The sequence below is a fragment of the Pinus tabuliformis genome, chromosome J (assembly GCF_031772625.1).
Source record: "Pinus tabuliformis cultivar Carrire ecotype Pingquan chromosome J, CPIR1, whole genome shotgun sequence".
NCBI classification, from domain to species: domain Eukaryota; kingdom Viridiplantae; phylum Streptophyta; class Pinopsida; order Pinales; family Pinaceae; genus Pinus; species Pinus tabuliformis.
Genome location: NC_142295.1, coordinates 127,689,034 through 127,705,509, shown reverse-complemented (window position 1 = coordinate 127,705,509; position 16,476 = coordinate 127,689,034). Strand labels below are relative to the sequence as shown.

The following is a 16,476-nucleotide window of genomic DNA, read 5'->3' as shown; positions in this document are numbered from 1 at the left end:
ATCCTTCCTTTCTGTTTCTGATTTGCCCAGATCGCACAGAGTCGCGGGGCAAAGAGCATACGCAGAAATGAAAGGTATAGATCCGGTAATAAAAAAAGCTAAATAAACCGAAACCGAAATAAACAGAGAGAAAATAACTGTAAACTGCAAATAAACACTGTATACCTCCAGATCTTAAAAATGACGTAGCTAGGGCTACCGGAAACCTTTTCGTATGAAACGAAAGGGGTTCCTCACTGGAACAGATGCTCCCAACACAATAGAGCAGTCCTCTCGGCCCGAAAGTAGTCAGAAACAGTAGATCTAGGAAATGGCAGTCGGATGCAGTTCTACCGGCTTCAGATTTGGATCACCAACGGACGCGGCCCTCAAATAGCTCTGATACCATGTAGGAATTTACAGGGTAAGTTCCTCAGACAGAACACCAAAGGACACCGCTCACACACAGATCACAGATCAATACACCAGTATTTTGACGTGGTTAAAACCCTCAAAGAGGGAAACAGTCCACGGCCTGAGCCAACGCGGCCACTTCAGGCAATTTATTAATAAAAGAATGAAAATTTACATAAGCTTCTCTCATGAACGGATTAACCTACAAATGACCCTCCATGCTCTTTAAATAGAGATCATGGACCAATCGGGTGTTAAGCCACAGATCAAGTGTCGGTAATACCGAGGAGAGAATGAACCGTCGGATCACTACATATCGTGACCGTCGGATTGTAAGTTACAAAATGTACATAGTAAAGAAACACACTTTACCTAACTCTATACTAGACCAAGTTATACTTAACTATTTCCTATGTGTCGGAATATCCTAACAGGAGTGTTAGTTTTTATAGCATCAGATGTGTTCTAGTAACGAAACTTGGTGGAGAGGCCGTAATACATGAGATCTCCATAACTGATAAATCATTTATAGAAATTCCACCTCACATAAAGATCATCCCACAAGGATTTTATAGGGCTTTAGATTTGCATTCCTTGGGCTTACAATGGTGATGCCAAGAATGAATCTTCTCATATGTATCCCTGTTGAAAGAGGGGTAACAAGAATTATTACAGCAAATAGCAGAAAGAGCTACTCATTCACTAGATGTCCTTGTCTTGTTGATCATTGGAGCAGTAGATATTATTTGCCAAGCCATATGTGAATTTGTAGTAAAACATTCCCAATCAATCCAATCGGATTACATTTGGATGACAGCAACACAGTTTTTCATAGATCAATGTCTGATGCAATCAATGTAGTTAGTGTGTCCAAGTTTACGGATAGTTAAAACTTAAAACAGAGAGTAAAGCCAAAACATTTTTCCTTTTTACCATACTCGGTAAACAAATTCCAATTCAATGACTAATGAACAGTTATGTAAACAAATAAAGGCTGGTTAAAACCCTTGGTCCTTGATCATTTGCACAATTTATGAGAAAATTGAAACTTATTAGATGGTCTAGAATATTATTCACATGGTATGTGAATTATTGGAGAAAATTGTAGAATTTCATTCTTGCAACACCACAAATATCTAAAAGTTTGGCTTTTGATTGCATGATTGTGTGCTTTTCCATTTTGTAATATTTGTCCCAAGATTATGATGTCTTATTCCATCAGAATGTGTTTGGAATCATTCCATAGTTTATGAGGAAATTGAAAAATATTAAGATGCCCTGGTATTTTATCCAGATAGCTTGTGAATTAATGGAGCAGAACAATGTACATATTCATTCTCGCAGATATAAAAAAAATTGATGTTTTATGATTGATTTCATATTTGTGTTTATTTCTGGTTCGTAATATTCGTCCTGAGATTCTAAATTTTTTCATTAGAATACAGTCGGCAGTTGGAGTTCAAAGATCTTTGCAATTGCACTGCTGGCCTCTGGACAAAGTTCAACTATTACAGGAACATATGCTGGCCAGTATGTTATGCAGGTAAAAGACTATAGTTTGTGAACTGTGATATATTTTTCACTCTATATAAAACAACTTGACGAGGTGTACCTCAAACATATGTTCTTTTATATCACAAGGGCATCAATTGTGAGGCATGTGCTTTAACATGTATAAGAGATGAATTAAGCAACCCTTACTAACTTGGGGTTATTTATATTATTGATATCAATATTCCAGTGTTGTTTTATTGTTTCTTTTCATGTCATGTTATCATTACAACTTTGCTCATGAATACATTTCTTTCTCTACTCGAGGATTGAAGTTTTCATACATGGTTCTTCATCGTTGTAATATCCTCCCGTATTTGGTGTTTTCTAGTTTCTACACATGCAATTTATTTGTACAACATAGGGAAGCAAGAGGAAGAGCACTTTTGGCTTGTACTTCTCAGCCATATTGTCTCTTTACCATCTTTAGAACAGCCTCCTATTTGAGCCTTGTTATGACCCCCATTCACCCAATGGACTATGGCACTAATTTCCAGTCCTACCATCCACTTTTATTTCTGCAGCTTTAGCAAATCTGTTTCGCTGGAATGTACTCTCTAAATCACCTTTGCAATCCATTGCCTTATAATTCCAACAATCTTAATCAAGGATGCCTCCCTTGAGCTGGAGAAGAGCTGGCCTAAAGAATAGAGGACAGTTGGTTAAGTGACAATGGCCAAACTTCTAGTTACACAAGCCTATTATCTAGGTGCTTGAACATTCATGGTGATAAATTTTGTGGTTACAAGATTTACATCTGTACAATTAAAGTTGAATCAACTGCTCTAGGACAGAGGATAAGAAAGTGGAGTTTAATTATGAAGGTGCAAGCTGATGTGCTAAAGATAAGAAGAAATAGTGGAAAGAAATTATGGCGATGCAAAATGATTTGCAAAAGATGTCATGTTTAGGCATTTGTGTATCATATCAAATACAATTTTCTCATATTGCAGGCTATTCTGACACATGGCAGATGGAAAGCGAGCTTTGCAGCTAGATGCCCGACCTAGAACCCAGCAAGCTTAAAAGGGTCTTGATTTGCTTGTATAGGACTTGCAATTGCTTCTATTTTTCATTTTCTTTGTATTCAAATTGAAGCTCTACAAGTTGTTGAACTGATAATAGCTTTCTTTAACAAGGGATGGCAATTAAGCTTATATGCATACTATTACCGCAAAATCTAGTAGGCCTAGTGCAAAGCCTCACTAGGCAAACCCAGACCTTGTAGCAACAAAAGATTGGACATCTCTGTCACCTCAGCAGCTTTTCATGTAATATCCTGGTTTGATATTTCATAAAACATTCGGGATTTTTTCTTAAAGAAATTATGCCATAAAATTTATTAATCAAATTACATAAATTAAACCATGAAATTAATGGCATGTTGAGTTTTCAAGTGCAATAGATACAAGCACAATATTTCTGAAATAATGGTAATTACTTTTAAATTTTAATGATATATATCTTCTTTTAACAATTCCAGTTTATCATTAAGCAATTACACTTAAGAAATTCAACCATAAACCATAAAGACAGTAAAGGTCACAATGCATAAAGAGAACACAAAATTTACCATGGGAAAACCCACTTGGGGGAAAACCCGGCAACCTTCTTCTTAGAGAAACTCTTCAGTTCAATGCAGTTAATCAACTATGAGGTCAAACTAACCAACAAAGCTTATGGTAAAACCTGGTCCACATCCCTCAAGTCAAGCCCTCAAACCACCCTGCAACTCAGCCCTGCATCACAAATTCGTCCTGCACTACAAATTTGTCCTTTACTACAGATTCGTCCCGCACTACCGATACCTCTTGCACTATCAATTCGTCTTGCACTACCGATTCCTCTTGCACTATCAATTCGTCCTGCACTACCAATTCCTCTTGCACTATCAATTCTTCCCGCACTTCAGATTTGCTGAGGTGCCTAGAAATTGTCTTGCTTGTGTGATTGAATGGTGCCTTTGTGGAGGAGGTCAAATGCCTTTATATAGTGTTCTAACGTCGCGAATGGGTGTGTCTCTTCATTGGAGCCGACTTGACTATTTTGGAGCCAAAAATTCAAACTTCAAATTTCGAAATTTTCTCTTTTAAGTCTGACATGAAGAACATTTCTTACAATAATTCTTTCAAGCGCCAAATAATCAAAATGACATAAAGAACATGTCTTACAAATTCTTTATACATTACAAGGGCTAAAATATAAATTAGGAAGACCAACCATAGCTACAAAATTCAACATTGTCTTAGCTAGGAAGGTATTCATAATGACTAGACAAATGTTATTCTTGTGAACAAATTTCTCTAAGAAAAGGTTATAACAAATCATCACCATAATCAGGTCACAATTGTGACACATGGTAATCCAATAGCATCAACCATTTACCATAATTTGGGTCAACACTTCAGACCTATGGTATATCCTCACCATAATTTGAGTCAGTGCTTCAGACACATGGTAAATCAACTGCATCAACTAATCCCATCATTTGGGTCAGTACTTTAGACCTATGGTGTGTGCTCACCATAATTTGGGTCAGTACTTTAGACACATGGGATATCATTTAGCATACAACTAGTCACCATAATTCGAGTCGGTACCTAACACATGGCATCCAAACTAGTCTTGGTCCACCATCATTTGGGTCAATGACACATGGTGAATTGCCAAAGGCCAAACTCTAGCTGCACAATCCACGAGCTAGTTCTAAATGAACATGATCCTCTAGGACCATTCTTCCTAATTTGAGTCATACATGACAAGGGAAGAATGTCTGTCCTTAGGACCATTCTCCCTAATTCGGGTCACAGTACTTGACATAGCGATAATCTCCCTAATACGGATCATAGTACTTGACATAGGGAGAATGTCAATCCAAATGCTATCTCATCATCACTCCCTCTCAATGAGAAAGGAATTCTCCACAAGTCCAAGCTTGCCTATAGCGACATGGGTCACTTGCATTAGACCTACGGTCTCTATCCATACTCGTCCAAACCCGCATAGAACCCGTCTACTCGTATTGAACCCGTGAAGAACCGCATGTGACCCGCGTAGGACCCGCATAAGACGTGTGGACCCACTTAGTATTTTTTTTTGGGAGATCGTATTTTTTTTAAAGTTTTTTTTTGTATTTTGTCGAGTTTTATATGACTCTTATACGGGTCGTTCCCAAGACTTATACAGGTTGTCGAGTCAATAGCCTAGAGAGTCTTATACGAGTATGAGTCGTGCAACATTGCTCTGAAGTATACAAACTTCACATGGGATAGAGGCTTTCTCAGAATATCTACAATCTGCTGATTAGTGGAGACATACTAGAGCTTCACTACTCCCTTCTGCACCATGTCACAGATGACGTGGTACTTGATCTTGATGTGCTTCGACCTGACATGGAAAACTGGATTCTCTATCAACTTCACACAACTTTGATTATTACAATATATCACGGTCGACTCGAACACATGATCAAACAGTCCTGCAAGTAACTTTCGAAGCCACATTGCTTCACAACTCACCAAGCTAGCTGCAATATATTCTGCCTTGTCAGTACTGAGTGCGACAAAGGTCTACTTCCTGCTCATCCACGAAATCATAGCAGAGCCCAAATTGAAGCAGCTTTCAGAGGTATTCTTTCTATCTTCAACACTCCCTGCCCAATTTGGCCTGGTTTAACCAAATACATCATCGAGCCAATCAACTTCCAGTACGTGGATATATCTACCAAATTAGACTAAGAGTCTCTCATCTTCTCAAATTTGTGGCCATGGGAGTTGGCATCGACTTGCAATCCATCATAACAAACTTTTACAAGATCTTGATAATATATTGTCCTTGACCAAGAAAGATTTCTTCAGGCTTCTAAGTTCTGCCCTACTTCTAGTCCCAAATAATAGTGCATCAATCCAAGATCCTTCATATCAAATTCGGAAGCTAGCTCCCTCTTACATCGAATAATTAGATGCTCCAGACTTGTCATATAACAATAGGATCACAAGTTCATTCTTCTCAACCTTGAAGTACAGGTTTGGAACAACATCACTTTTAGGGAAACCAAGTCTCGTCAGATAAATGTCAATTCATTTATACCAGGTTCTCAGTGCTTACTTAAGTCCATACAAGGCTTTCTTCAACCTGCAAATGTGAGACTCTCTACCATGGACCTCAAAACCTTGAGGTTGCTCTATGTACACTTCTTCCTCAATCACACCATTAAGAAAAACAGTCTTTACATCCATTTGATGTAAATTCCAACCCATAGAGGAAGAAGTATAAATAATGGATCTAATGGTAGTGTACCTGGTAATTGGAGCAAAAGTCTCATCATAGTCTTCTCCCTCTTTCTGGGAGAAAGATCTAGCCATAAATCTTGCCTTATATTTTTCAATGTTGCCATCCACTGCATGCTTCATCTTGTATACCCATTTGGAGAACACCACTGATTTTAGTTCAAGTCTAGGCACAATCTCCCATAAATCATTCTTCATAATCGATTGGTATTCTTCCAACATCGCATCCTTCCAAACTTTCTGCCTAGTTGCTTCTCCATAGGTGGAAGGTTAAACATCACTAAGATTAGTCATCAACGTTGCATAACCAAAATACCTCTTTGGTCTCTTGCTTTCCTTGAAGGATCCACATGGTGCTGCATTTCCTTCTGCTTCCTGCAAAGTGGATTTTAGCCAGGCTGGCCTCTTCCTAATTTAAGGAACAATCAGGTCCACTGGATCACTAAGCCCTTTTGTCTCTTCATAATGATCAACGAGATGTTCTACAGGACCAGAACCTTCCTTTTCCTTGGGAGCTTCTTGTTCTTCGTCCTCATTAGAGTCCATGGAAATTTCTTTAGATTTCCAACACGTCACATTCTCATCAAAAGTCACATCCCTGATAACTTCAACTTGTTTTTGTTCTGTAACATATATTCTATATGCCTTTGATGATTCACTATACCAACGAATATTCCTTTCTTTCCTAAAGGCTCTAACTTCCTTCTCTTATCTTTAAGTACATGAATATAACTAGGACAACCAAATATTCTCAAATGAGCAACTTGGGGTTTTTGTCTGGTGAATTGTCGTCCCAGATTCGATGAGGACTTCTATTTTGAATGTAGACAATTGTCATCGATGCTTCACTCCATAGAAACATAAGCGAGTCTTGATCGTGCATCATTGCCTTGACGGATTCTTCAATGGTTTTAGTCTTTCTTTCAGTAATTTCGTTTTGTTGCGGATTATAGGGGACTATTAGCTCTCTCTTAATCCCAACTTCTTTGCAAAAGGCAACAAGCTCCTTGGAGGTATATTATCCTCCATTATCAGATCTCAAGATCTTGATCTTCTTTCCCTTCAAGTTTTCGACTTCAACTTTGAATTCTTGGAACTTGTCAAAGACTTCATCTTTCGTTTTCATGAAGTAGATCCATGTCTTGCGAGAGAAATCATCAATGAATGTAACATAGTACAAAGAGCCTCCAAGAGACTTCACCAGCATTGGACCACATATATCAGAACGGATTAGGTCCAAAATTTCCTTAGATCTACTTTCGCTGCTTGGAAAAGGCTTCTTGACATTCTTTCCAACCACACACCCTTTACATACTCCTTCACGCTCTTCATGCAAATCTGGAATACCTGAAACCATTTGTTTAAGGCTGGAAAAGATTTATAATGAAGGCGATCATATCTCCTATGCCAAAGCTCACATGGATTAATATCATTATGTACAAGTGCTTAAGTAGATTGTTTCAAGAGTCTATACAACCTTCCTTCACGAACTCTAATCAATCTAGCGGAATTCTTCAGTTCAACAAGAGATACATCTAATGCAGCTAGTCAACTATGAGGTCAAACTTACCAACAAAGCTTATGGTCAAACTTGGTCCATAACCCTCAAGTCAAGCCCTTAAACTGCCCTGCAACTCAGCCCTGTAATTTGGTATTGCAACTTCAACCCTACATCTTTGGCCCTGCAACTCGACCTTGCACCACGTATTCATCCTGCACTACCAATTCATCCTACCCTATCGATTCGTCATGCAATATAGATTCATCCTACACTACTGATTCGTCCTGCACCTCAGATTCATTGAGAGGCCCAAAAACTATCTTGCATGTGTGTGATCGAATGGTGGCTTTATGGAGGAGGTCGGATGCCTTTATATAGTGTCCTGCCTTTGCAAATGGATGTGTGTCTTCACTCTGGCCGAATTGACAATTTCAGAGCCAAAAATTCAAAATTCAAAGTTTTGTCTTTTAAATCCAACATGAAGAATATGTCTTACAATAATTCTTTCAAGGGCTACATAATCAAAATGACATGAAGAACATGTATTACAAATTGTTTATACATTACAAGGGCTAAAATATAAATTATGAAGACCAACCATAGCTATAAAATTCAACATGGAAACCTAAGAAACATAAATTGTAGTTCAAAATGGACAAGAGAACCATGCAGTAATTCTCAGCCTTATTATATTTAATGAAATTAGATAACACATGCTAATACAAATAACTAGAAATGGCTGAGATGTCGACCTCCAGAAGATCTGCTACAATACTAAACCGGGCCTCCAAAATAAAACTGAATTGATAAACAAACCTGTGAATTGTGAATGAATTCACCAAGGGATGAGACATGTTTTCTTCCAATCTCACCAAATAATCCAGGGGTTTTCATCCTAGGGCTGACTAAAGTTGAGAACTAAGTTCTCCAAACATCACCAAAGACAAATACTTAAATTCAAGTTGTCCCAAATGATTAGCTCTCCCTCCTTTTAAATATTGGATGGAACTCTCTCCTACCTTCTAGAAGCATTTTATTTTATTATTTTATTCTTTCCCTAGAAGTCTCTTCCTTTTTACTTTATTTTAAGTGACTTTTATTTTATTTTATCTAAGTCACTTTCCCCTTCTAGACTTTTCTTCAACTAAGCAATTCCCCTTTTTATTTAATTAAGTGCCTAATTAAATTCACTTTTAATCTAGGAAAATGGTAAATTTTCCTTCACAATTTCTCTAGCCACCGAAGGTCACTTTTCACCACACCATCTTGCATATCTCTTCATTCCAGTTCTAATGAGCTATTACACTAAGGTGTTTCTCCAAATAACCTGCTCCCAACAACATCGCTAGTGTATACAATTAAAATATAATGAACATAACTCTATTTTATAGGAGTCGTTAGAATGCGACGGAATGAAGAACGAATTGTGTGGAACTTCCCTTGATCGTGAAATACAATAAGCGAACCTCATAAAACTCCTCCAAAACCCTCTAGGTCCTCTGATGATGTAATCTTGCTCCTGTAAACTCGCTGCCACCAACCCTGGAAATCCATTCAAATAACATCATAAGGGAAACTGAAAATGGGAACATTACAAATCCTCCTGCCCAAGATTGATTGCCCTCAAGTAGTCTACATCTGTCCACTATAGAAGCATTTGTACACTGATACTAGGATCCCATACGAACCACTGGGCCACATCATGCCTCCATGCTAACCAAACATGAATGGATCTCTCAATTCCTAGATCCCAAACCAATCTCTGACTCATCCTGCCATCAATAGATCCACCTAGATCCTAATGCCACCATGGCCAATCATCATCACCCAAGCCTATGGGTTCCTATTGTGCTATGCCCTTAGCTAAGAATATCCTCCCAAGAATCGTCACATCAGTAGAATACCAACTCATAATCTCCCGCTAATCCATCCTCTAGTATGGATCTGATGCATAAATGTCTGCATAAGGAACACTCCTACCATGTTGATGTTGCGCCATGCTCAACTCATGTCACTCTGCCTGATCAACCAACAAGGTCCATCTGGAAAAATTTTCCCCTTCTACAATGTACAGAGGTGGTAAGATAGTACTTCAACCCTATCTATGTACTCCTGAAGAGGGTTTCTTTGTATCTCCAAAGTATACTCATCTTGTTTCCTTGCTAGGAACCTCAATTGTCCCTCAAGGCTCTGAAAGTACTATATCCCTATCGGGTGCCTTTGCATTCACCTGCACCTGATCAAGTGATGGCCCCAAAGATGGATGCTCAACCTCCTCAACCACGGTTTCAACTTGAGCCTCCAACTGACTCCTCAAAGGTGACTCATCCTGCTCACTATGAATGTCGTATTCCTCCTCTGACTCATGCTCCTCTAAGTGTTCTCCATGTTAGACTATGAATAGTGACTCATTCCTCAAGTCTTCCTAAGTGTCCTTTCCTTGGCCTTCTTCACACATGGGATCAATCTATTGTTGATCATTCTCAATTGTCAAACATGGATGTATAGGTTAGCTGCTATCAATATTTGCACATGATTACTCATGCTCCTCTCAGAGGCAGAGGTATCCTCTCGAAAATCAATGGAAACAACTATAGAAGAAGAATCCTTATCAGAATGGTCGGAAGGAATCTCCTCTTGTTCTACATTCATCATCTCCTCTGTATCACTCAAGCATGAGTGGTTAGCCCCTCAAGGTCCCTTGTAGATAAGGCATAGACCTTTCCTTAGCTCATTCTTGTTTTTGGTTTGAATCTTCGCATCCTTGTCTCCACTACAAACTCGCATCCTCCCCAACTCCTCCTTGGCTAGCTACCTTCTAAATGATGTCATGTTCTACTCAACTAACCCTTTGACTAGTTCATAGGTAGTAGGTGAGACAACTTGTTCCTTCCTCTCAATGGCCAATAACTTGGATTGTGACTTCTTGCAAATGGCATCACGGTCTCCCATAACTAAAGCCAAAATAGATTACATGTTTGTTTTGATTGTGTCAAGATGATGTTCCTTAACGCTTAAGAAACATTAGAACATTTGAAGAATCAAATCATTACATTCTAGATCAAGCATGATGTCATATAATCTGACTCCGGCCATGATTTCTAAGATCTTGAGCTTCTTTCCCAAGGAGGAACCATGGTGTTATCCAAGTTTTGGAAGCTTCCCACTATGCATTATTCTAGGGAGGTATATGTGAAGTTATCCTCATGACCTCACTGAGACAGGAGGCAACTATTAGTCTCACCTTCTCACAAGGGTGCTCCAAGAATATCTATTGTATCAAGGCAAGCATTGTTGGCTTTAGATCCCAATTTAGAATCCTCAAATCTAATTGGCTCACCTTAGAAAGTTGAGAGTCTAATTTCTCTAGATTAAGGAGGGTTTTTGTGGTCACCTTCTTGTTCTTCAAATTTGACCCAAGTGCAAAGATCCAATTCCCTACTTCCAGTTTTTTTGCAAATCCCTTATTTGTTGCAGTTGTAGGATAGCATGTGACCCCTTTGAAAAGGGCTTGCTGTTTAGTTTTGTTCTTTGGCCCATGGAAGCATTGCGGCCCAAAAAACCAACTTCTACTAAGTTATTAAGGGCATTTATGAACGCCTTGTCCTAATGATCCATAGTGACAAAACTCTACTTATGACAAATACATCAAGTTGGCAATGGGCTAAGACTTATAACTCATGGCTATGACAAATACATGCTCATCCATGACCCCTGAGCTCACAAATTTACAAGGCTTCATATGTGATACAAGGAAATATCTTTATCATAGACACTTCACTCCCAACCTTTCAATGATACAATGATCATGGATACATTGATAGCAAATTAAATTCCAACCCTAAACTGCTCAGTCAACACACCCTTTGACTGTTAATTTCATCAACAATATCTAATAAAACTAACTCAATACAAACCAACAATAGACCTCCCCTATCAATACTTATTCAGGGTTTACAAATTACACTCAACAATTACATGGAGGTTTAAACACCTCATGTTAACTCACTATATCCTCTCACCTTGCTCATTATACCTGGCTATAGATAGATCATTACATACACTCAACCATATAAATGTTAGTTTTTGTAGCATTAGATAGTGTTCTAGTCTCGAGACTTTGTGGAGAGGCTAAACATAGGTGTTCTCCAAAACCCAGAAATCGTTTCTGGAAATTCCACCTAGAGATGGCACAATTAAAATTAATTGATCATAATTAAAATTTTCTTAAGTCTAACTTAGGAAAATGGTTAATTAATAGTAATTAATTGAGAAATGTGAGAATTCTCTAGAAATTCACACGGATGGACCTGGAGATGATCTCAGCCATCAATTAAGTTTTAATCTTGGTTGTTGGAGTCCCAACTAGAGATTATAAGAGGACGTCAATGGTTAGATGAAGACACACCAGTGCAAATACCCAGTTTCCTAGGCAGTTCGAATTCCCAGTAGCAGGAGTGATTCAACAGTGGAGATTGAGCTAGTGGGTGAGTAACAGGTGGCAGAGGGGAAACACAACAATATTCCGAAGGAGTTTGCAGTTACGGAGGAGTCAGAAGAGGAGGCCCAATTATTCTCTAGGAGGTTGCACAGGGGTTGTGCAGAGCCTCAAGATATGCAGTTCGATTTGGCTGAAGTGAAGGTCGTTTTAGTTTCCAGAGGCCGGGAGGATTTTCTAGAGTGTCAGAGAGACATTTTCCTAGTCAGCAGTAAGTAGGACGACTTGATTAGCATCAGTTCCGGGCTGAGCGTGAGAGGGTCTGCGAAGAAGTGACATAGGGTCTGCGCAGAGGGTTTGGACGATTTGCTTTTCAGAAGTCAGTCTGAGCCAGGATTGCTTGGAGCGAGGGTAAAATTCCCTCAAATATTTTTGCCAGTATTTCTCTTAGATAGAATTGCCAGTTTGGTGACATTTTATTGTACTCAGAAATTTTGTTGCTACATAACAATAAAAACCCTCACTATTGCATCGATTTTCCCATGTTGGGTTTTTCCAGGGACATTTGTCCAACAATAACGGTGTCATAATTTTTGTGTGTGTGCTAGCATTTCTCAATTTCCAACATTTTATTTCCGCAACGTTTATTTTATTTTGTGAAGAAATTGCAGTGTGATTAATTTGATATTAATCAGAAAATTAATAAACTGAATAATTAGTTAGGAGAATTAATTCCAGTTGCTGCATTTCAAGGAATTTTCACAATAAAGACACCAATACTGCAACCACACAATACTCACAGGTTTTCAAGGCTTATGACAAATATTATAATGTTATATTGTAATCCAATTAACAAATTTCTTCAAATAATTTGAGGACAAGCCTTTCTTTGAGCAATTTGAGGACATAATTAGAAGTATTGATAAGGATTGTTCCAAGGACAGAATCAAAACTTTGTTGATTTTAATGCAATTATCATAAACCTAGAACTACTCCATTGGAAATATGAAGATCCTCTACTATAGTACTCAACTCTTTTCTCCTAATGAGAAACTCAGGTCTGAAAAACAATGAATGTGGCTTGCCAATCAAGCTGAGAAACTTGTCTTCCAAAGTATGGAACTCAGCTCCCCATAGATGAAAGCAATGCCCCAAAGATCGACTTCTCCATATATGAATTCAACCTCTATTGTTCAGACCTAAGTCACCTGACACGGGGATTCAGGATTCGACGGATACGAGGATTTGAGTATCGGATATGCACACGTTGACCCTCCAGAACAAGACACGTTCGGATACATTATATATATATATATTAAAAATCAGATATTTCTTACACAAATTCTCATTAATGATACAAATTCATTGATTTCAAACATAGATCTTCATCTAGATGTAGGATTTACAAATTAAAATTATCCATACAAATATAATTGTCACATAAATGATAAATCATAATACATATTCAATTTATCAATGATCCAATAGGAGAAAGACAAGATAGTAAGATAAGATACTGTAGTTTTCTCATTAAGTCATCAAAATTAAAATGTGTTACATAGGTAGTGCAATGCTAATGGGAAATAGAAATAGCAAATACAAAACAACTACAAGTATACAAGCTTCAAGGTAGTAGGTAGCTCATGAGTCATGAGTCATGAGTCATCAATCCTCATAGTCATCATCAAAATCAGCAGCGCTGTCATGATCATCATGGTCACCACTGCTCTCCTCTGCTGCATCCTCCTCCTCTGTATCCAAAGTCATCTCTGCATTTGTTGGTGTGGAGGATGACCCCTCTATAGTATCACGATCATCAAATCTGACAGGGTCTAGCACTGGATCATTGAGATCCAAGTTGGCTAATGCCAACTCAACACTACTGTCCAGACCCATATCATCAGGAAAGACATCCCACATCTTTGCCTTTCCCTTGAACAACTAATCCCTTTGCCTGTAAATAAGACGAAGGTTTGTGTGCACATACACCATTGTCTCTACCCTGGATTGCTCAAGCTTGCTCTTCTTGACACTATACAAATTCCCATATGTGCTCCAATTACTCTCGCAACAAGAGGATGAAGTCACTTGAGAGAGGAGCCTCATGGCTAACTGCTGTAGAGGAAGGCTTGTTGCCCCATGATTTGCCCACCAAGAATAGGGCTTCTTAGCTCCCCTGTCTCTAATCAGATCATGCCCTGCAATTCGATCAGTGCCAGTGGAAAACTCTTCAAAGGCATCCTCCACCTCATCAAGGGATGCTCTATCCTGAAAAACCCCTCTGAATGCATCTTTCCTCCCCTATGAGATTTCACCATCCATGTGAGGAGGGAATTTGTGGGAAAGTCCACCATTCAGCCACTCATGGCTATAGTATTTTGGGTTCAATGAGTGAGCCAAACAATGTAAAGGTGTGGAATTTTTGTCCTATCTGCTGACAAGAATATCCTGTATAGTGGGGAAAAGGCCTCTGGTGATGTCTCATACTCGGGGTACTCACTCTGTAGAATAATTCTCCTCACAGACTCAATCATAGAATCCCATCCCTCATAAACCTCTCCTAGGATGGGTTCGTCTGTATCTGCAAATCAAAGCAAAGAAATGATAGGGTCCATGATCTGAATAAGTAGATCCACCCTCTCCCACCAAGCATCATCTAACACTGTGTCCTTCACTCGTTTAGAGGCTACTTGATTTGTCTTTTTCCAAAAAGACCAAAACTCTGAAATAACCATGGCCCCAAGAGCGGTCTTGACCTCCCTCAACCTCTTCAACATGATGAATGAAGAGGCAAACTATGTATCCACAATCTTCAACAATGATAGATTGTTGTACTCCTTGTAGATAGTGAGGGCATTTGTATGATTTTGTACAAAGTTACGGATATGTCGTGCATCCTCAATAATGTTACCAATCCAAAGCACATCAGAATCAATGGATTCCAGTGCTATGTTCAATGAATGGACAATACAAGGTGTCCAAAACACTTGTGGATATTTAGCTTCCACAATCATGCCAGCAGCCTTGCAAACATGTGCATTATCTGTAATGATTTTCACACAAGAATCAACACCTACATCTTCAATAACTTTAATAAACAACTCACCCATATATTGTGCATCCTTGTATTGTCCAAGTGCATCCACTGCTTTCAAGAAAACTGGACCATTCAAGGAAGACACCATGAAGTTGATGAGTGGGTGTCGTGCTGGATCTGTCCATCCATTAGAAACAATGCTAACCCCAGATGTTGGCCATGATGCTTTAATAGGCTCAAGCATTTTTTCCACCTCTTTTTTTGCCTTCGTCAACAATGTGGTTCTAAGCTTCTCAGACCCAGGAGGTACATACCCCGATAGCCCCTTGAGTTAGAGCTTGACACATTTCAATAAATAGAGGTGAGCGTGCAACATTAAAGGATATGAAGTTTTGATAGAAAAAAGGCAATAGTGAGATCAAGCTCTTCTCATTTCTCCTTCTGAAAAATCTTGTCCATTGGACCAAGTGAAATTGCCTTTCCTTTTGCTACTTGTCCCTCACCAGAACTCTCAAATGGGAATTTGTTTTTGCTTTTCCTCAAAAATGGAATGGGGTCATCATTCTTGTTTTTATTTTTATTTTGTAGCCACATTTGCCATACCAACATTGGACTCTCTTAGCATTTATTTCCTCTTTGGTAAAGGCACATTTGCACATGCTCCAATTCCCCAACGTGGTAAAGCCAACAAATGACCTTTCACAAGGAAATATGTGCTTCTGAAAGTATTGTGGCAATAGTTTCATTTCCAAGTCACATTGCCTCCTCCCTTCACCTTGTTGGGTGGCCCTTGCTCTCTTGTGACATATTTCCACACGACATATTTGTCAATGTTACATTGACAAGGAAGTCTTCCCTTAACATTACTTGCAATAGAGGGAATACTTGCAGCAGACTTTGACGAAATTGGGATAGGAGGGGCGTCTCCAATGGGGACATTCTTCCCCTTCCTTTGCCCCTTCCCTGTTGCCCTTGATTGAGCCATGAATGCTATAAAAAAATAAAACAAAAATGCATAAATTTATAAAAGAAATGCATATACAAACTGCTGTAATAAAAATGCAAAAAAAATAGAGAGAAAATGCACTTACCTATTGCTTGAATCTCCTTGAAAACGCTCTCACACTCTTTGCTCCTTGCTCTAAAACACCCATAGCAAAATAAACAAGTGAAAGTGAAAAAAAAAAGATAGCAAACTCGCCTTTTAATGCCGCGTAGGTCACTTTTTTGGGATTCGTGTTCGAAAATCGAGACACGTCGTGTCCTA

At 38.7% G+C, this 16,476-nt stretch overlaps 1 protein-coding gene across 1 annotated transcript in view; it reads left to right on the top strand.

Moving 5' to 3' along the window:
• Positions 1-16,476, top strand: part of LOC149225944 (metal transporter Nramp3-like) — a 308,455-nt gene that overhangs the window by 127,562 nt on the left and 164,417 nt on the right. Inside the window, exon 10 of the mRNA XM_089377345.1 lies at positions 1,832-1,936. Coding sequence (XP_089233471.1) covers positions 1,832-1,936 — 105 coding nt within the window. The remainder of the gene's footprint in view (positions 1-1,831; positions 1,937-16,476) is intronic.